Source organism: Theobroma cacao, chromosome 1, assembly GCF_000208745.1.
Source record: "Theobroma cacao cultivar B97-61/B2 chromosome 1, Criollo_cocoa_genome_V2, whole genome shotgun sequence".
NCBI lineage: Eukaryota > Viridiplantae > Streptophyta > Magnoliopsida > Malvales > Malvaceae > Theobroma > Theobroma cacao.
In genome coordinates, this window is record NC_030850.1 from 11,788,613 (window position 1) to 11,809,424 (window position 20,812).

A 20,812-nucleotide genomic window follows, 5' to 3' on the forward strand; every position below is an offset into this window, starting at 1 on the left:
ATGAGTATAGTAAAAATTATGGAATTATTTCTATTTAGTCATAGTGTCAAATCAACTATTTTGAAGATGGTACACATGTGATACAAACACTATATGAAGACAAAAGTGTATCTCCCTCACCATGCAAATTAACTGTGTGGAGAGCTAGCTCTCAATGTTTGTTAAGATCTTGTTTCCCAAGGAAAAGAGAATTGGACGTGTTTGAGGTACTTGTTCCTCAAGAAATATATAGATTGCTCCCAACTCCAACGAATTAGTCCTTTTACCATTAATTAAATAATGAAAACAACAGCCGTTATGCTTGACTCCCTTACTGTTCTAGATTACATTGATAAATTTGAATCATGTTTTCTTTTACTGAAACCAAATTTATATATATTATTTTAGTTTCACCTCTTTGGGTTAGCTTCTAAAAATTTTGATCTTAATTATTTTAATATTTTATTTATTTAAAATTTGAAACTATGTATTTAAAAATTACTTTGTTCTAATTTTTTTCAAAGATTTTAGTTAATAATAAAGAATCAAATGTGAATAAATTTAACTGTAAAAAATTAAATTCGGAAACTAATTATGAGAGGAGTTGAATAATTATAACTTAAGAGTGTAATTACTTTTAATATACGATATATACACACACACTATACATGCGAAAATGAAATGGAATTTTTTTTTCATATTTACAAATTTACCTTACTCTATACAATTAAGAAATAATACATTCATTTTGACCGAACAAATAAAAAAAAAAAACCGTTTTGTTTTGGATACTTGGAATTAGAAAAGACGACCTTGAAATTCAGACAAGAAGCTGAAGCTATAAATACTCCGACAACTTGGAAGTCGAGCAAGATACAGTTCCAAAACCCAATAAAAAACCTTAAGCGCAAATCCTCATTTTTGTACAATTCTGCAAAAGGAATGAGTTTTCTTGCGGGCAGATTAGCAGGAAAAGAAGCAGCCTTCTTTTTCCAAGAATCCAAACACGCCGTTAACCGTCTGGCCGAGAAAAACCCCAAGAGCCTCCCATCCACCCCACCATCACTCGAGCAAGAAGCTCAAGCTGACGTCCTTCCAGAGGTCCTGAAACATTCTTTGCCTTCCAGGATCTTGGGCCAACGGTCTGATCCTTCATCTCTCTCGAAGGGCTCCAAGTGGGCCCTCCATTCTGATCCAAACAATGCCTCCATTTCCTCCCCCGATGCCATGAACCCTCTCAGGGCTTACCTTTCTCTGCCCCAGGTAACCTTTGGCCCCAAAAGGTCAGTTCTGCGCCTCATCTTTCTAACCAAGTTCGATTTTGTTTTTGTTTTTTTTTTTCTCTTGTGTTTTAGTTTTTCACTGTGTCTAAATGGGGGATTTGCAGGTGGGCGTTGCCAAGTACGGAGCATTCGGTTGTGGCATCGACGGCTAATGCAATGCGGAAGGACAAATTTATCCCTATCAATCCGGAGAAGTTGAAGGCGGCTGCTGAAGGACTTCAACAAAGTATGTTAATTCGTTTTTCTTCTTGATGTTTTTGTAGCTTATCTAATTTGGTATGATAATTTTTAATCTTATCTAATTCGAATTAGAGAACTTTTTAATTCGGTCTTTTGGTTGCTTTTTTACCTGTAAGATTTTTGCATAAGACTTCTAATACTTGGCATTTGTGTTTATTTATGTAGTTGGAAAAGCTTTTGCGGTTGCAACTGCAATTGTATTTGGCGGGGCGACCTTGTTGTTTGGGATGGCAGCCTCCAAATTGGAGCTGCACAATGTGAGTATTGCGCGCACCAGATAATCTTGTAATTGCCTGTAATAATAGGGGATTGATGTCCCCCAACGTGCACTGTGCAAGCTTTGAAAAGATAAAAATGCTAAAAATACTGCATATCTATCAGATAGAATGTTTATCACCACTTTCCCATAGTTTTTTAATGCCTTTCTGGTCGTATTCTAGGAGAATAGAGTTTTGTTATCTATCAGATAGATCATCAATTGAGAAATTCTCTTCCATATGTTTCATTTGGATATCTAGTTTTCTAACATATTTAGGATTTCTGACGGTATGAATCAGTTGAAGTATAAAATGTACAGTAGTTCAGAACTTGGTCCTAATAATGTATAACAAATTCTGCAATGGTTTTGTTGTGGATTGAACTTACTCATCATCGAATTCTGCATGGTAATTGACTTGTTGTCTATCACACTTGTTCAGAAACATAAGGACAGCACATTTGATCCCATCACACATGATGCTGTTATGTGTTATTCTAATGATGATGACATGCTTATCAAATTAATATACCAATACAAACACTTGCTTCCAAACCAAATGAGAGGTTAACTTTTACTCATTCATGTTATTCTGTCTTCCTGCCCTAGCAAGAGGCAATTTCATTTAACTGCCTTGCCTTTAGGGTTAGGTGATTTTTCTGCTCCATGACATGACATGTTCCGGTTCTTGTTTGCTAGCCTTTTCTGCTGTGTTATAAGTTAGGAAATGCTCTGAAGCTGCCTTGCATTTAGGGGTAAGTGATTTTTCTGCTCCATGACATGTTCTGTTCTTGTTTGCTAGTCTTTTCTCATGTGTTCCAAGTTAGGAAATGCACTGAAACTGCCCTGCATTTAGGGGTAAGTGATTTTTCTGCTCCATGGCATGTTCTGCTCTTGTTTGCTAGTCTTTTCTCATGTGTCATAAGTTAGGTAATGCACTGATAATGGTGAAATACTTTCCTTATATCCTTCTCTTTTTGTTATTTTGTTTTCTTCTGCTTTTGACAGAGTGATGACATCAGAACAAAAGGGAAAGACCTGGTTCAGCCTAAATTGGAGATGATCAGAGAACAACTTTCCCCCATAAGAACTTGGGTATGTGAATCAGAAGTTCAATACTTTCTTTTGTTTCTAATAGTAGTTTTAACTAGTCTAACTGTGATGGCACTAACTCAGAGATTCTAATTTCAGGCTGAAAACATGTCAAAGAAATGGAACCTAGAAAGGGAGGAAGCGATTAAAGAAAAACCTATCATAAAGGAGCTTTCTAAAATTTTAGGGGCAAAAACATCTAATTGACTTGTGTGTGTATGTAAATTTGGAATCAATACAAATCAGACCGCATCTCAATAAATCAAAAGGCCAGAAAAGTTTCCTTGTAAGTTTTCCTCTATGAAGTTATATTTGAAATAATTTTTGTCTTCTTGTCTATAATATGTACAGCATCACTCCATGTAAATTACACAATCTTTCTTTGGTAAATTATTAGGTCATTCCGTTGTTTCAACTTTGCACTTAAAACAAAATTTCGGTGACATCATGAACTTTTGTTCATTTGCAGCATTTAATTATGAGAACTAACTGAACCAAATGAAATCTTACTGTCTAGTAAATTATTAGATGGCTAGATGCAAGAACATTGATGAGTTTTGTTAAGCCACTTGGACCTTGTTTTAGAGGACTTTCTGTTTTAAAATATGCAAAAGGATGGGCTATACCTTGGGGGTTATTTAGCTAAGCAGGTATTTCACCAGAGAAACACCTTGTGATCCCTAAGTAGAAGGGGTAGAAAGAGGGAATATTACATGATCTAGGTCTTGCTCCACTCAAAGTGGCTTGTGTTGGAATGGGCAGCCCAACAACAGCTCTGTACCTTTGTTTCTTAAAGACCATCACTCTATCCACATGGAATTTGTTATTTTAGATCTTTTTATCATGTCAAACAATATCATTCTTACAAATTTAATAGAAAAATGTTAATTTGTCCTACATTTGTTGTCTAATATTGTGCCTTAGTAGACACAGTGATATAGCTTACAACAGTGTTGGACAATATATGTCGTCGGTGCCAAATATGCCTCAAATATATGTACGATTTTATTTTATAAAATCAATTTAATAAATTGTATGTACAGAAAGATAATGATGAATGAGCATTTCCATGCTCTAAAGGAAAGACGATAAAATAGTCCCAACAATCTGTGCAAGAACTACAAATTGTTCAATGAATTTTCCTTACAGACCATTCATAATCTTGGGGGAAAGCTGATAGTAGCAAGAGCAACTAGTTAAGCTTCCATTTCCTCTACTAGTCTATTATGTGTCAGCCCTCTTTGACTAACTATTCATAGCCTGTAATCTAAACCAGATCCATATTTCCAAGCCTCAAGGCGCCGCTTCCATTCATACTTCATCTTGGATGGAAAAGCATTTAACCATGACCTTGCAAAAGGCAAAACAAATTGAGCTATATCCAGATGGTACAAGTGAAAAGCACAAGTCAAAGAAACTGCTTGTCCTAAATCTTCTAAGTGTCATTGAATTTGTCGGGCTTCAACATAACTCAGTGAAAACAAGACCAAAATATTACCTTATGACGGGGTCCATGAAGGATGAGAGAAATGTATAATAACCCAGCATGAAAAAATGTCCAGACCAGTCAAAAAGAACAGGTATATCAACCTGTAGATGAACAAATGGATTTCACCATGAGAAGCCAAATATAGTTAAGACAGACACGCAAATAGATTCACTAATGTACTTGAGTTTCTCAATGTTTTATATGGATTACAAACAATATCAAGATATCAACTTAGTTTCTGGCAATCTGCACATTCATCTACAAAACTAAACAAGATTCAATTTCGAAAGCAATTGTTACAGTTTCAGTTCCAAGCAAAATCACTTGCTGATCTTTGTTAAATATCCTTATGAAATACATAGATTTGAGATGCCACAGCATAAGACTTGTTAGTTGCATTTTTCCAGCAGTGGTTTTCTTAAATTTACTCAGATTATGGAAACAAAAAAAAAGTACAAACTGTCTTAGAAATTGCTGTTGCCATTAAAACTGAAAAATATCGTAGAGGCTAAAAAGGCCAAGTTCTATCAAAGCTATATGAACTCTTTTTTTAAAATCTTCAACTTACACAGTTAAAAGGTATGTACCACTTGCGTGAAGAAAAGGGCTAAAGGACCCTTCTGTGTTAGTAATTACCTGCTTGAATATTGATGGAAGAATTTGGGGTTTAGTTAGCATTACAAGGCCCAATGTCTTGGCAAGGGGCCCAAACTGTATGACATCCTGTCACAACATAAAGATAACCAGAAAAATTAACGGCATTGCTATGGGCTGAAATTCTTGATATATGAGCACCACCCAAGAGGTGAAAATTGGAAAAATGAAAAAGTAGGCACTAACCTGAAGAAATGGTCTTAGCACTGGGTCCCCTAGCCTCTAGAGAAGAGGAACAGACGTTCATTAGGAAATGACAAACCAAATATGTGCATGAAGCAGGGTAGAAAAGTCTCGGCATACAAAACCAGTCTTACCTGCATGCTCTTGAAGTTTATGTCAAGAAGCTCATTAATAAACTCTGATGAAACATTGGTCTTTTTCTTTGCAGACATCGCCCTTTGAAATAGCCATGAAGCACTCAAGTTCGGCTGCAGCAAACAGATCTAGATTCAGAAAATCATAAGGGCAAGCTGCTTAACCTTATAGTAGCAGAACACAGGTTACTGACCATGTAAGGATTCAGCAGGGACAAGCTGTATGAGTCAAGAAAATCTCCATTGATTGCTTCATAAATCCCTGCTCTTGAAGAAGGCACAAATTTTTAAGCTGTATCATGTCTACAAATTCATATGTTTCACCATGTTGAAGAATATAATTCATCTTTTTCTTTCCCCAAGTTGCTGGTTACCATGTACACCTTCCTTTTTAAAATTATTATGAATACACGTTTCTGGTTTTCCCCCCCAACCACCCCTACCAGGGTGCACCCAGGAGGACAAAGGAAAAAATGGTGAGAAAAAAAGAAACTAATGGGAAAGAGTTAAAAATAAGATGCTGTTTAATATCCATTAATAGAAGCTTATGCAATGTGATATAGTTTACACCCATCTTAAAAGTATATCACTTTCTGGAACAGTTTAGTTTATCAGTGGAAACTCTCAAAAAATCATTGGCTGTGCAAATTAGCAAAGGATGGCACCAAGAATGTACCATTTGACAATCTTCCAATGTGCCTAGTCAAGCTCCCAAAACCACCGAAAGAGACAGGTGACTGTATGCCGCTAGCATCACCAAACTGCAAAAGATAAATTCATGACACGTGCATTCTATTTCAGATGACCAATAATCCATTGGAAGATTTCAAAGTTGACAGAAAAAAGAACCTGTAAAACACGATTAAATGCTGCTGGCAATGGACTGTCAAGTCGATCCTCCCCGATTAAGAATTGGAAGAACATAAATACTCAGCATATTCAACTCAAGTGAAAACCATGAGAACAGTAAATTAAAAGTACAGAACAACTAACAAGCTTGATGTGTAAAAATAGAACTGTTAAGATTTACTAAGAGAACATTTATTCAACTGGAAAGTGAATAAGATAAATGCCTCACACCAAGAATACATGATAACAGTATGGGTGACTGACTTAAGTACTAACTGATTTTTTATTTCAAAATACAACAGGAGAAAAAATCTATTATCAAGTCACACTCTTAACAAACTTCAAGTTTGATCAAACATAACATAGCCAATCATTTTCTTTCAAGAACACCTATAGCTTAAGTTGAAAATTCTCAAGAGCGGTTTCTCAATCTCATCATGAACGTATGAATGATATTGCTTTGAATAAATAACACAAAACATTTTTAACCTCATTAAAGTAGATTTAGCAATTCATGGAATCATTACCTTTCACAATATGTGGGGAAAATGCCATATATAACTCTCAGTATCTCCAGATTATCAATAGAAACTCCCTACAAAAATTATAAGTCGCAGATTGGTGATCCCTATGAATCCTTTGCAGAAACCAGAGGAGGAGATATAAACACACTAGTATATTGAAAGCAAGATTGTTAACAGCATCATATTGCAATATAGATTGGTGCAAGATATAAACACACTAGTATATTGAAAGCAAGGTTATTAGCAGCATCATATTGCAATATAGATTGGTGCAAGAGACAGTAGAAAGCATATTTTGAAGGTGAACAGAAATTTTAGGGAACTGGTTATAAATGAAGGATAAACTCATCGAATCAAGAACCACCTTTTATGGCAACCAGCATACAGCATTTACTTTTTCTTTCTCTCTTGTTTCTCTTTTTTCTTTTATTGTTGTAGCCTGAATCATCACATGCATTTGCAAAAAACTTTGCTAAGAAGGGGAACCATTTAGAGATTTTTTCGTTTTCATTCAATTGAAGGGGAGTCATTGCTTTTAATAGCCCCTATATGCACTCATTAACATTTGTCAAAGAATAATTATTCCAGAATACATATTATGTTATATTTAGAAATGTAGCAAGTTGACTACTAGAACTGCAAGCCTGACAACTTGGCAGTGGATCAATTGGCTGGGTGAGTGAAGGTAAATAATTTGTTAATATGGCCAGAAGAGCATATAATTACTGAGTTATAGAGGCACCAGCTAAACTGCCTTCAACCTGCTTAATTATGCAGTTTGAAGATGTAAGATAAAAAGATTCCATAATGAATCAACTGGCTTGACGACAAGAACCTGTTATTGCGAACATCACAAATTTAACATGCCTACTAGTATGGTGTTGCTGGATAGGAGAAAAGCATATCACAGCAAGACTAAATAAAAGATCCAACACCACCAAGATGCAGCCCTTAAGAAATGAATTAACAATCCAATAGACTGGGCTGCAGATAACAAAACCAACCTGATATTTAGGCATCAAATCCCAATAGTCTTCCAATAATTCTTCCAGTTTTGGGGAATCTGGTTGAGGATTAACATAAGTGAACATATAAGTTGTGCGATCTAAGGGACCAGACCCAGCCGGAAATGCCTAAAAATATGGAAAATATACAATTATCAAAGGCATACTATTTCCATTTAATGTAGATAATACCGCAAAGAGCCAATTTACCTCCCAAAAGTATTGTACTTCTGCATTGCCAACTTTCTTCACTGATGAACTACTATATATGACATCACTAGTAGAGTTATCCTTAAATCCGTGAGCACAGGACCCAACAACAAGGCAAACACCATCTGGTTTCCTCCCACCTCTTATCTGTTAAAACAGATGCCATAAGCCAGCTTGAGCATATTCTACATAAAGGGACTTGATTTTCTTTCATTCACTGGTAAGTTAGCAATGGAAAAAGTTTGTAGGACAAATTCATATGCACCAATTCTTTACAACTCAAAAGTTCAACTATTCATATAAAAGCACAAACATGCACATAAATTTATAAACGAATGTATAATGTAAAATTTAGTTGATGTTATGTATAAATTAATCCTCCTAGTCCAAATAGTAGAAGCATATTCAACCACTATATGCAATATACATCTATATATAAGAAAGGGAACCTAACCTGTTTTACCACAGGAGAAAAATTTCCCATGGCATCAATGATGAGACGAGATGAAAGAATGTTTCCTTCAGCAAGTTGCAAGACCTATATAGAATAGGTGGCAAGATGTAATCATCAAGTAGTTTATTAACAGAGAAATCTAATCCCATTTGCAAGTTATGAAATTTAAATGTTTTATCTAGTTGAAAGACATTTTCCCATAAAGAAAAGGGAGAGAAATAAAAATCTCATCCAAACATTTCTCCATCACACTCTTACTCAAAACTGAATGACAAAAAAAATCCTTAACCAGTAATATTTCATTCTTTATCTACATAAACGCCATAACTTTTTGATAAAATCCCAAATCCTGATTAATCATTTCCTGTCTTCCAGTCTTCTATCTTACTATTGGTCTGTCCTGTCAAGTGTGCAACCGTGTTGCTGCTTAACCAAAGTTGGTCTGAGAATTCTTTCACAATATTATCCCTTTGGTCTAATTGGAGCATGATATAAAGCATGGTACCCTATTTTCTCACTGGAGTGTTATGAGTTTTGAGTCTTTATTATGAGGAATATCACTGATGTGTACCATCAAACTTAAGAAAGATAGCAGGATTAAGTTATTCATCAACCTCGCTGACAGATGACAATATCAAGTATCAACCATATGGAATATCAACTGTACAACTTCGTACATATCAGTAAACTCACAGCTGCATCATCATAAATGCTTATGCCAGACACGCTGCAACCCTCAAAGATAACTCCACCAAGGGCAATAAAACGTTTTTTCACAATCTCTATAAGCTTTACAGGCCTGGAATAATGGAGAAAAATATCAGTTGATGAATGCCGTAATGAAGTTTCTAAATACAATGAGCAAAATATATATTAACAACTTTGACCCAAGCTTTTTGGAAAAAATGGAAAATAAGCTTCTGAAATTTCATGAATCGAACCTTTATCATATAATGGCATATTAATTATCCAAATACACACACACACACACATATATATATATAATATCAAATTGCTGAAGAATAACTCTAGTGACCTTGGTTTTCACAAAAACCAAACTGCAGATTAACTATTATCACAAGAATGGAGCATGCTTTTGTCTGCAGAAAAAGAAGCCTCCTAACACTCAAATATGGACGAAAATTGAAAGTAAAACTGAAGCATGCATTAACTTCTGCCTCTGTTTATTACACTTCTCATAAAGATTTCCCAAATATTATGTTGCACCTAGGAGGTTTTTATATCCAACCGATATAATGTTCCAGATTTCCCATTTTCAATAGCTGTTTGTTTTCCACTAAATTACAACTTCTAAAAACATTAGATGTATTTTTTTTTATGAAAGAAATTCATTTACTTATTGAAAAAGCAACATAAATGAATAACAGAAGTTTCTGCCCAACTCATATGAAAATAAAAAAGGCAAGATACAACAGTAGTAATAATAATAATAATATAAGTCAAGCTTTTGATTAGAAGTAGAAAGTAAGTTTTCAATCACAAGTAATGGTACAAACTTCTACATAAATTCGTGCAATGCTAGAAACGAAACATAAATAACATGACCAGTGCACTTGATGTATCTGTAGCTAGTGGCAACATAATTAATAAAGAGTTATTTCTTTATTTATTGAACACAAATTTTGGTGCAGAGAGAAGCTGTTAGCAGAATTTAGTTGTAACATTTTTATTTAATGTCACAATGAACTTCATTTACAACATGGTAAAAATCTTTAATCCATAAATAGGTAAAATTCAATGAAAATATCTCCTTTTTGATTATTCATATATAATGTAGATTCAAAAAGTAAAATTACTCACGAGACACCCAGGTTAAGAATGTCTTCTACCCAGATCTCGCCCTTATTCTCAAATCCACATCTGTTCTGAGCAGTTTATGATATGAAAAAGAAAAGATAAACATAAGTATAATAGCATTGAGACTAAAGGGTTGTAAGAGATGTAGGCTGCGGGGTGCTGAAGGAACTTTCAAGTATAACTGTTCAAAAAAGGAAAGTGCTTGGTAGCGAAAAATCAAGCTTCACCGCAGTGGTTCAGTAAGTTATTTGAGAGCATGTTTGAGCAAAGCCTAAACGTTCATATTCCTGTAAATGAAACTTTAACTTCTATAACACAGCCTCGAACAATCATTCCTTTCATTCAGTCATAAGCGCACTAGGTTACTGTGACAAATTAAAATGAATACATGCAGTCCAGCTTGGAGATTTGATAGGCACATCAACTCTTGGCAGGATGTCTCTATATATGTGCTTTTATCTGGGTTTGTAATCAAAGAATTAACATTCATATATGTTCAAATTGGTATGATGGTGAATCATATCACAATATTGTAAGTGTGTTTAAACAAAGAAGGCACAGCATCACATTCTTATATAATATCAAAATAAAATCAGAAGTCCTTTTTCGTAAATGCCTGAAGTTTACAGCATATCATGTGGACTACCTAACTCTTAAATGCTCTCAATCATAAGTAGAAATCACTGTGAATCTTTGTGAGGTCCTTGGATGGTTAATTGCAGCGGCAAAATGGGAATTGGATAAGTCCTTTGATGCACTTCAACTTTGTCAATGAACATGTGGGAATTGAATGGCTACAGAACCAAAAGATGGAGCCAACATAAATCTGGATAACCTAAAAAACACTAATCAATTCATGATGTTCAGAAACTTACAGGATTGAATGATACAGCAGTAGCTTCTTCAATGTCATTTTCATTCAAAATGCCAGCTTCTACAAGTTCCATTAGCTCTTTCCTTGAGATGTTCCATTCTTGTTCCCTCTAAGATCAAAATATCATTAACATTGTTAAAATTAAGCATTTTGAAGCAAAATCCTCATGCTATAAAGAATCTCTAGAATGAACTCTATGGGGAAATATACCCCTTTTAGTAAATTTCTTTCCACAACACTGACTTTAAGACCTTTGACACTCAAGGCAGTGGCAATGAAGATTCCCAAAGTACCCCCACAAACTACCACGTCGAATTTATGGACTGCTTTTTCAGCAAGAGCAGAATGGCTAAACACACCAGGAAAGTCTGAAACTACCTGCTGAGGTTCTTGCTGAACTGCAAAGAGAAATGAAAGTTAGGTACCTTTTTGAAAACACAGCATGACACTTTTAACCATGCAGCATAACAAGTGACATAAACTGTACCAGTCTCAGCAGAGCAGATGCTCGACCAAATTTTGTCCAACCTCTTCAAGGCACTGTAGGAGTATGCTCCACCAGCACCGCCAACCTCACCACCGACTGAAATGCTCTCCATTATCCTCTGCAAGATTGAAACACTAATGGTTCAGAATCGATTGGCATACAAATGTAACACTCCCGTGTTCCATAAATACCTTTTAATTTCACTCTTTTAGTCAATTTTACAATATTGAAAATTTTGTTTTTATTTAGTAATTGATTTAAAATTGAAAGAATACTCACTTCCAATCAAGTGGTTTTCAAATATATTTATTAAAATTTAATTTAACAAAATATTGAAAATAATAAAGCTGGACAAAGAAGTAATAGTATTATTTAGGATAAAATATCCTAACTTTTTAAGTTTTGATTGAAATTACACGAAAATTCATTAATTTTCGAAATAAACACTCCATCCCAAGACTACAAATACGTTAACAAAAATAATGACAAAATTAAAATATCATTTTTTTATTAATTTAAAAAATTATTATTATATTTAAAAAGAATAAAGAACACCGATCCTTCCCAAGTAAGGAAAGCATGGACCGATTCTCTCAAGGGAAGGCTCCAAAGGGGAGCCCTTTATAATCAAATTATATAATTATAATTATAAAAATTAATCAAAAATAAAATTATTATTCACTTTTGCTACATCAACAAGTTGACAAGAATGCTGACGTTTGACTAACAACTGAACGTACATATCCAGTAAAAAATATTTTTTTAAAACGGAACATCTACTTAGAAAACTAATAAACTTTCTTACAATTTTGAACAAAACTTCAAACTTAAGGGATCCTGGTATTTTTCCTTATTATTTAACTGCACATTCATGAGACACATTATTCCATTGAATCAACATATCAAACTTTCTCTATACAAACAATTAAACCATTATAAAAAAATGCTGGCCCGAAGAGACTAACGAACCATATGCTATACAAACATAGACAACCATAGCTTTTATAATATACTTTTTCAACCGGAAATTCCTTTGTTGAGGAGGGAGTGTGATTTTCTCGCGAAACAACAGGAAATAGAGAAGAGTGTACTAACCTGGGTTCGGGAGGGAACTGCTTGTGTTTGTGCTTTCATGTAAATATTCCTTACAGTTGTCTGCCTCTTTGTGTGAACCATTGGGCTTTTTGATAAATACTGAGAGACCCCATTACAGGGTCTCAGCGGTACCATCATCGTGGTTCCAGAAAACATGCTGAAACCACACTAAATTCTAAGCTTCTCCATTTTATATCATCAAATCTTTCAAACGGAAAAGCTGTGTGAAAGAGAACTGGACACGTTTACAATTGTCTTTGTCCGGTTGAATTGAAAAAAAATCGAAAGGGAAAAAGCAAACAAAGAAATAACCGAGAGAACCGGTACCAGGTAAATAAGAAAGCGAGAGTTGTGGGTGACAACTAAAGGGTCACCCGCAGGCCAGTTGACAAGAAATAAGTTGTGTCTTCGTGGATAATCAGATAAACCCCAGCTGAAGACCAAAAGGGGTTTTAGGAACGAATTCATTGTGCTTCTTAGTCTTCATCTCGGCCTTTGTCTTGAACTATACAAGTTTTGGATATATCAACAGGTAAGAGAGTCTGGCTCTGCTTTTATTTTTTCAATTTATTGTTCTCTTTTGATTTTGTGGTTCTTCTGTTCTTTCTTTTTTTCTCTCTTATCTGCGCCTGTGTATTCCTCTTTTTGGTGGCTAAGGAAATCTGGGGAGAGTGGGTAGGCAAAAGACCTTTTGGCTTTCATCAATATTGTTTATAGATTATGAAACTTAAAACCCACAAATGTGCTTTGAATCATTTGAACTCATTTCTTTTTCTTCTTTGAAAGAAGTTGGGCTTTGAGAATTTGGAAGTCGCTCATATATTTATAAAATGCTGGCGAAAGTGATGTAATCATTTCAAGCATGTTTGAAATAATTTCCTCTGTTAAAATTTCGGACTTTTGTTAGCATTTTCACATTTCGGACAAGAATCAGCTTACAGAGTCTTGATGTACAATAACAAGTTGGGATTTATTGTCAATTGTTATTGTTGGTAATTTCTCTATGACTGCGCATTGACTATGCTTCAAATTTGCAGGTAGGCAACAGAAAGGTTAGGGTAGGAAATTGAGAAAATGGCAAGCATGATATCTACTCCAACTCTTGGCTACTTCTCTTTCAAGAGAAGCAGCGGGTCTAATAACAGTGTTGGGGCATCTTCATGTTGTGGTGTGAAGGCAATGCGGGTGGAGAAACCTTTAGAGGAATTGTACAACGTGAGGGTGGAAAGGAAAGTGTCACCGGAGCGACTAACACAGCTTGGGGTCTCAAGATGGTCAGTATGGAAGACTGGCAAGTGCAAATTACCCTGGGACTGGCAAGTTGACCAGCTGGTTTACATTGAGGAAGGTGAAGTGAGGGTTGTGCCTGAAGGCAGTGAGCGCTTTATGCGATTTGTTGCTGGGGACCTTGTTCGTTACCCTAAGTGGTTCGAGGCAGATCTTTTCTTCAATGGTCCATACCAAGAGCGTTATAGTTTCCGAGCATATGGGGATGACTAGTAATAGCTTTTCATGTTGCATACTTTGGCTTTTTTTGTTTTGCATTTGTTCACTAAATCTATAAGTATTTAGAAGCTGAAATATCAGTAGTTGAAATTGCTACAACCATCTGCTTTCATTTAATCTCATTGTGCTGATTAAGAAATTTAATTACGTTGTTCATTCATTACTTTTTTTTCTTTTTCTTTTTCTTTTTTTTTTTGTTTATTTTTGTCTANTTGTGCTGATTAAGAAATTTAATTACGTTGTTCATTCATTACTTTTTTTTCTTTTTCTTTTTTCTTTTTTTTTTTTGATTTTTGCATTGATAATGGACCGACCATTCACATTGGACAGCATTTGTCCTTGTTAGCAGTCACTGCCTAACCCGATGAAGATCAGTAGAAAGTGAATGTTCCTAGCCTAGATGCTTATTATTAGCACAAATAATGTATAATATGAAGGTGACTTTGGCAATGCGGTTACTGGAGGATTGTGTTAGTGATTGTGGGTGCCCCTTGGTGGACTGTAAGATCTGTTGCAACTAAGGAGTGCAGAAATGGGAATCCCTGGCGGTGCCGGGGAGGTGGGAAGATGTGGGCACAATCAAAGAAGCAATAAGGGGACCAGGAGTGAATGTAAATGACTACTGGGTCGAATATGAGGATGAGTAAGTTGGGAGATAGACCATTGACACCGATAATGCTAGAACGATGATTTCTTAGGTTGGGAGGAAGATGGTTGTAAGGACATTGGCAGGTTTCACTGTTTCAGTGGTTGGTTTCTTGGTTTCTTTTCATTTCTACCCTTCCTGCTAGAGCTCCCATATTGTTACATCTGAGTGGAGACATTAAGCCACAATCATCCTAATGGAGGAATTATGAAGCGCAAAACACAAATGTGGTTGAGAGGACTCCATCCGTTGAAATCAGACCATGTTCATAATGGATTTACTTGGCATGTATTAAGAAAAACATCATTGGAAACCCAAGCAGCAGAACGGTTCAACCAATTCGTCCCAGAAATAAATACGAGGGCTGGGGTGTGCACAGCTTAGCAGGGAACCGGGGAAAAATTATCTCCTTGCATCATTACAAAAAATAATGACAATGATAAATAGTATCTGATAGTAAATCCAACGAACTGCCTTTATAAACTAAATCCCTTATGATACACACTTGCACTTCCATCATGTTAGAGGAAGGAAAGGGGCGAAAGTAATAAACGCAAAGAAGGAAGATAAAAAAATGAATGAGCCCAGAACCAAAAAAGAAGCAACCTTAATATCCACAGAACCCCACCTTCACTTGTCAGGCAGGGGGTAGAGACTCGCTGATAAAAACCCAAGTGAGATCAACCAATTCCCATGCTGTGCCAGTCCAGTTACACCCTGGATCATTCCACTACGATGGATGTGAATGATTTCTTACAAATTGCATTCATTGCATCTCTCAACTACCCGCCGTTGCCTTCGGACTTGTGCTGGTGGCAATGGCAATGGAAGAGACAAATCTTGAAACCAGTACAGCCTCATTGCTTACTGCAGTAGATGCAGCCACATCTTCCAACCTCTTCCACGTTAGTTCCCGCTTCTTCAGCATCTCTTTTTCCTTCGCTTCATCTTCTTGGAATCTGGCCAAGCACTCATCAAAAAGTGATTGATCAGCATCTGAGAATATCTTCCTGACATTCAGTGTAAGACTCTGAACTGCCTGGTTCCAATGACCACGTGTGTTTCTCTCCAATGCTGGGAAGATTATAGGGAGTATTACTTTGCGGTTCTGGGTGATCAGATTTCTTATGTGATCATTGTTCCACAAAAACAAAGCACGTTCAGCTACCTGCCAAAATACCAAGTTATACAACAGTGAAAAATTGAGAGTACAAAACTCTGCTTGGGATCAAATCAGATACCAGGCGGCTAAAATGACTAAAGCATGTAATTTTCACACAGAGCATTCCTCTTCTCCTTTAGTTTTCACTTCAAACCCAACATAAAAGGAACTACTTAACACTACATGTGTGGGCCATTAAAGTTTCTTGCTTATTTAATCATATTGAATTAGTGATCCATTTCTATGTTTTGCAAAAATAAAACCAGTGCTACGGACCCAAATCCACCAGCATAGAACGTCCATTTTCAAGTGAGATGCCTTAATCTATGAGAGTTCAAAAAAGCTCTCATTGCAGTGACATACATAGCCTTTTAAATGTGTTCAATTAATTTAAAGCTATTAGAACAAGATCAACCTTTTGGAATAAAGAACCTGCAAAATCACTACCATCCTCTTTGACTCAAAATATAATCAACTACTGGTTAAGCATTGAGCAGGGACCAAAAAAAAAAGCAGTTGCTTACAGACTATTTATGGAAAATTACCAGTTTATCTGGCCCATTGAGGCATGAATGCCTACTGCATACCTTGTGCTTACTTTAATTTATTGGCTCATGTGCTTTTCATTTCTCTTGACAATTCCATATTCTTCTTCTATCTATAAAATTCCCAATCACAACCACATCGAATTCAATCCTTTCCTTAACCAAGAATCTCAGATCACCACAGATCAATTTACAACAATCCAACATCCTTCCCTCACCAAAAGATCCTAAGTTCTATTATTTATGCCAGAAATCTCTTGTGGCTTGTTCTACATTACAGCCAACTTTTTGTTCATCAAACACAGCAACAGCACACCCCCCCCCCCCCCCCCCCCCAAAACTAAAAAAAAAAAGGCCCAAATTCTTGCAACAGTTGCACTTACTATGGGAGCTTAAGTTTAACAATTATACATATGGAAGGGTGGATATTGACAAAAAGCAATTGTTTGTGTAGAAAGCTTTCCAGGAGCACATAGACACTAAACTTTAAAGATGAAGTTGTTATGTGTATGACTTATCCTCCATAACTGCTCAATTCCCAAAACCATGTTTTATACACTTCACATACAAGATGTTCAAATCATCAATTTCTTGACATCCTCAATTCCAACCAAAGTGCCTAAATAAATTGAACAGGTTCCCATGCTTTGCAATAGATGAATGAGACCAGTTTTCTATGAGTGGATGCCTCATCATGATCAAAGTCCAAAGAAAGTATGCTGATCGATAGAAAAACATTTTGGAGAAATATTGCATTAAAAATTGACTGAATGATCATTTGTGTACAAAGAATCACTATTCACATGTATAACAATCACACTAATATATGCAATCCAAATAAATATGAAACAACGCCCAAGTGATGGTCACGTGGTCTAATATTTCAAGCTCCTTAGACCTAAGCAAAACAAATTGGGCAACCTTAAATGAAACAGAGGCTCTCTCTCTCTCTCCTCCTTCTCTCCTTTGATTTTAATTTCTAATAAAACATTAATGATTAAATTATAAATAAAATATTAATATTTAAATTATTAATTATTAATATTTTTATTATTAATATTTTNAACAGAGCGCTCTCTCTCTCTCTCTCTCTCTCTCTCTCTCTCTCTCTCTCCCTCTCTCCCTCCCTCTCCCTCTCTGTGGGTGCAAGATAAAACTAAAACAAGGCTTGATCATTCATGACCACACATAAACTGCCTCAGGAGCTTGTTCAACATTTAAAAATAAAAATATTTAGGTAAAGTTACAAAAAGAGAAGAAGAAACAAACGTGGGTGCAGAATGCACATCTAACACCACATTGAAATTGGACTCTGCTTCTTCATACTCAAAATGATTCAAACAATAGATTTCAAAAAATATTGATTCAAAAAAAGCTAAAGTAGATTAGATAAAGTATAAGGTAGGTGATTAAGGACAATCATGGGGAGTGAGAGGGAGAACAAAATGGGTGAGATGCAAGAGATGAGAATGTCATGATTGAGGTCAGAGGTAGGTTTTCAGAAGAGGAAAAATAATACTAAAAAAAAAAAAGATAAAGTAAGGATGCATCTCATTAAGTAGGTATAAAATTGCTTTAAGTGACTTAGGCATGTATCCACAAACAAGTTTAAATGTTGGCCATATTCAGGCCCTACTACCATGGTTCCTTCAAAATTTGACTGCTTGGTCAATTGATCACAAGATGTACACTCTTCGTGACATTAGTATAAAACATGCTTTTTTTTTGTTTCAACTTTGCAGGTAGAACATTTCAAGAGGCAAGTTAAGCATCGAGAGTATTCTAGACAAATAGTTGTCTGAGATGCTTGTATCAGAATAAGTGTAACAGTCTATAACTGATCTAATTTTATTTCATTCCCACCCTCAGTAAACTTGAAGATTATTTTAACCCTTCAAATATTAGGCCCCAATCTTATTAACTTGGCTGCAGCCCAAACCCTCTAGTGTTTCATCAATGCCAGCAACCCAAACAGCACATTTTCTTCCCCTATTCAAGTCTTAAAGCCCCAAACCTTTTTGTCATCTAATGCAAACACTATAAATCATTATTTTCTTAAGCCTCAGCCGACCACAGGTCAAATGGGCAGATTTCTCAGTCTGTCCAATGCCAAAATATCATCAGTAAAAAACAGTGTAGAAATCCTACCATAGCAATAAAGGAAATATGTGTAATAACTCTTTGGGGGTTGGGGGGGAAGTATCATTCCGTTGAGGTGTGGAAAAATCTCCAACAAACAGCAACGTTTGGGGAAGGGAAAAAAACAAAACAAAAAGAGATGCCAGAAATGAAGAAAATTGCTACAGTGATGAAGTACGTGATAAAGAAGTCAGTAAAAGGAACGACAAGGAAAATCTAAAAGTACCTGAAAGTGTGAGCTGTTGAGGCAGCGACCAATCTGACGGAAAAGTGGAACCATGCAGCGTTGGAATTCTGCTGCCTGAGTAGCTTCTAGAACTTCTTCCAACTCGCCAAGGAACATCACCTCCTTTGAACTATTAGTTACAGGCCAATACTTTAGAAGGCCTCGAATGACTGTATCAGCCAGCTTGAAGTCTTTCTCAACAAACTGAGTAATGCAATAAGAAAGTTGTTGATGGTACGTTGACACACACTTGGGCTTGTGAAGAGGAATCAAAGCTCGGACCAAGAAGAGCTTGTGCTCTTCCTTCAAAGGCAAAGCAAACCCATTTATTATGCTCCCCAATATTTCAAGCAACTCAGCAATACCATTGTGTTTCTCTGTCTCAAAAATAAACCTATAGAAGATATTATTGATGGCTTTCCTAATAAATGGCCGATGCACCATGAACTTTCCATAAATCCGATGGAGAATTGTCTTTAGATAATCCCTTTCCCTTTGGTCATCTGAATCAAACAAATCCAACAATTTCAACACGAATGAATGGTCAATATATCTTTTAGCAAGCTTGGCGTCAGTCTCTGGTGAGGCCACGAATCTAAGTAAAAACTCATATACAATCTGAAGATGAGGCCAGGCAGGATCCATGGCCGGTTCCTCTTCTTCCAAATCATACATTTCTAGAAGCTTGCTATCATGACTCGGAGATGGAAACGTTCGAAACAGATTAGCAGCCACCATCCTAGTAATCTCTTGCATTGTGACCTCATTGAACTTCGATGTAACAGAAGAAATATAATCAACAAGCTCCAGCAAAATCTGCCTCTTTATGTCCTTTTCCTTAAGGTTCTTTGATGGATCACTAAAATCAAAAAGCACACAACACATACTCAACTTCCTAAGAAAAAGACTCTGCTTTTCCGAGCTTGGAACATCCCGGAAACTAGGCAAAGCTTCATAAACCCCTGAAGCTAACGTATGACCCGCTTGGCTTGCAAGTGGGGATGTGTTCTTCCCTTGATTCGATTTATTCGAACTCGATGAATATGAAATAAGAGTCCCATTGTTCAAACGTGAACCTGAATTCGAAGATTTTGAAGAAGCGAAACCCGGTTTTGAGTTGTTTAAAGAATTGGGTCCTAGAGAAGAGTTCAAAGAGGAATTACCATTGACTCCTCCATCACCATTTGAATCATTTTGGGATGATTTCGATGGTTTTCGAGGTAGCTTTCCTAATATCTGCTTGATCATATCTACAAAAACCCTAACCCTAACCCTAATCCACAATAACAAAAATACCAAAAAAAAAGATAATAGACATTTTATTATATAATTTACGGTTCAAGCAATGGAAAGCGAAGATTTGTACATAAAAAAAGAAACAAATTTAAACCTAAAAAGAAAGAAGAACAAAAAGAAAACTCGATTCAGAATCTAATGCCCTCTAATTCAAAATTACGATTTCTTATTTTCATTAATAAAATTAACAGGTTACTGAGACGAAGGAATCGAAAAAGATATAAGTTTTTTTTTAACTTACATTGATGAAATGATTGAAGAGATCCATAAAATAAAAAAAAGCACGTAAACACGAGAGAAAAAAAAAACAAAAGTAAAACACGAGAAAACAAAAGCCCCAAAATCGATCTCCGATCAGATAAACCCTAAAAATCAGTTCGATTCAAGGGAGAGGGAGAGTGAAAGAGGAATTAAAAACTACACGGCAAAAATAGATACAAAAAAAAAAAGAGAAAGTAGAAAACGTCCAGGGCTACAAAACAAAAATAGTAAAGAATTAAGATTCTTCCCTCTCTCTCTCTCTGGAATTTAGTTGTCTGTTTGGATGAAGGGAAAACAAAAGCATTAAAAGTCAAGGGGAAATGGAGGGGCAAAAAACCTCAAAACTGAGGCATCAATAAAAGAAAAAAATAAATGTGAATTTACAATAACGACCCTGAATTTGATT

General features: G+C 35.8%; 4 protein-coding genes across 11 annotated transcripts; 2 read left to right on the forward strand and 2 right to left on the reverse strand.

Moving 5' to 3' along the window:
• On the forward strand, nt 763–5,670 carry LOC18612332. Of its 4 annotated transcripts, XM_007049077.2 has the most exons (8): nt 763–1,262; nt 1,367–1,488; nt 1,668–1,759; nt 2,201–2,324; nt 2,561–2,616; nt 2,767–2,853; nt 2,950–3,136; nt 5,385–5,670. In XM_007049077.2, exons 1-7 carry the CDS (start codon nt 922–924, stop codon nt 3,055–3,057), a joined length of 930 nt encoding a protein of 309 aa, XP_007049139.2. In that variant the 5' UTR covers nt 763–921; the 3' UTR covers nt 3,058–3,136; nt 5,385–5,670. The 4 variants fall into 4 exon arrangements, with proteins under 4 accessions (XP_007049139.2, XP_007049140.2, XP_017982563.1 ...); XM_007049078.2 differs by lacking the exons at nt 2,201–2,324; nt 2,561–2,616; XM_018127074.1 differs by lacking the exons at nt 2,201–2,324; nt 2,950–3,136; nt 5,385–5,670.
• Nucleotides 3,818–12,813, reverse strand: LOC18612333. 5 transcript variants are annotated; one of them, XM_007049081.2, is made up of 18 exons: nt 12,626–12,813; nt 11,531–11,648; nt 11,287–11,441; nt 11,045–11,152; nt 10,173–10,237; nt 9,045–9,150; nt 8,352–8,435; nt 7,898–8,044; nt 7,688–7,816; nt 6,687–6,754; nt 6,160–6,193; nt 5,987–6,071; nt 5,505–5,572; nt 5,311–5,424; nt 5,180–5,215; nt 4,976–5,062; nt 4,349–4,440; nt 3,818–4,200 (listed from the first exon to the last, which is right to left on the reverse strand). In XM_007049081.2, exons 1-18 carry the CDS (start codon nt 12,779–12,781, stop codon nt 4,104–4,106), a joined length of 1,749 nt encoding a protein of 582 aa, XP_007049143.2. In that variant the 5' UTR covers nt 12,782–12,813; the 3' UTR covers nt 3,818–4,103. The 5 variants fall into 5 exon arrangements, 4 of the variants coding, with proteins under 4 accessions (XP_007049143.2, XP_007049142.2, XP_017982540.1 ...); XM_007049080.2 differs by having other exon boundaries at nt 11,254–11,441; XR_001929292.1 differs by having other exon boundaries at nt 4,081–4,200; nt 5,505–5,577; nt 11,254–11,441.
• Nucleotides 12,634–14,278, forward strand: LOC18612334. Its single transcript, XM_007049083.2, has 2 exons — nt 12,634–13,157; nt 13,663–14,278. The coding sequence occupies exon 2, from the start codon at nt 13,700–13,702 to the stop codon at nt 14,123–14,125; it is 426 nt and encodes a 141-aa protein (XP_007049145.2). The 5' UTR covers nt 12,634–13,157; nt 13,663–13,699; the 3' UTR covers nt 14,126–14,278.
• On the reverse strand, nt 15,166–20,408 carry LOC18612335 (serine/threonine protein phosphatase 2A 59 kDa regulatory subunit B' gamma isoform). Its single transcript, XM_007049084.2, has 2 exons — nt 18,850–20,408; nt 15,166–15,945 (listed from the first exon to the last, which is right to left on the reverse strand). The coding sequence occupies exons 1-2, from the start codon at nt 20,095–20,097 to the stop codon at nt 15,556–15,558; spliced, it is 1,638 nt and encodes a 545-aa protein (XP_007049146.2). The 5' UTR covers nt 20,098–20,408; the 3' UTR covers nt 15,166–15,555.

Excerpts from the sequence above, each read along its gene's own strand:
- LOC18612332 (XM_007049077.2), top strand. The coding sequence starts at position 922 with ATGAGTTTTCTTGCGGGCAGATTAGCAGGAAAAGAAGCAGCCTTCTTT. Across the intron at positions 2,617-2,766 it reads AAACTGCCCTGCATTTAGGG|AGTGATGACATCAGAACAAA; the intron begins GTAAGTGATTTT and ends TGCTTTTGACAG. Across the intron at positions 2,854-2,949 it reads TTTCCCCCATAAGAACTTGG|GCTGAAAACATGTCAAAGAA; the intron begins GTATGTGAATCA and ends TTCTAATTTCAG.
- LOC18612333 (XM_007049080.2), bottom strand. The coding sequence starts at position 12,781 with ATGTTTTCTGGAACCACGATGATGGTACCGCTGAGACCCTGTAATGGG. Across the intron at positions 11,442-11,530 it reads CATCTGCTCTGCTGAGACTG|TTCAGCAAGAACCTCAGCAG; the intron begins GTACAGTTTATG and ends TTCTCTTTGCAG. Across the intron at positions 6,072-6,159 it reads CATTTAATCGTGTTTTACAG|TTTGGTGATGCTAGCGGCAT; the intron begins GTTCTTTTTTCT and ends TATCTTTTGCAG.
- LOC18612334 (XM_007049083.2), top strand. The coding sequence starts at position 13,700 with ATGGCAAGCATGATATCTACTCCAACTCTTGGCTACTTCTCTTTCAAG.
- LOC18612335 (XM_007049084.2), bottom strand. The coding sequence starts at position 20,097 with ATGATCAAGCAGATATTAGGAAAGCTACCTCGAAAACCATCGAAATCA. Across the intron at positions 15,946-18,849 it reads TCAACAGCTCACACTTTCAG|GTAGCTGAACGTGCTTTGTT; the intron begins GTACTTTTAGAT and ends GTATTTTGGCAG.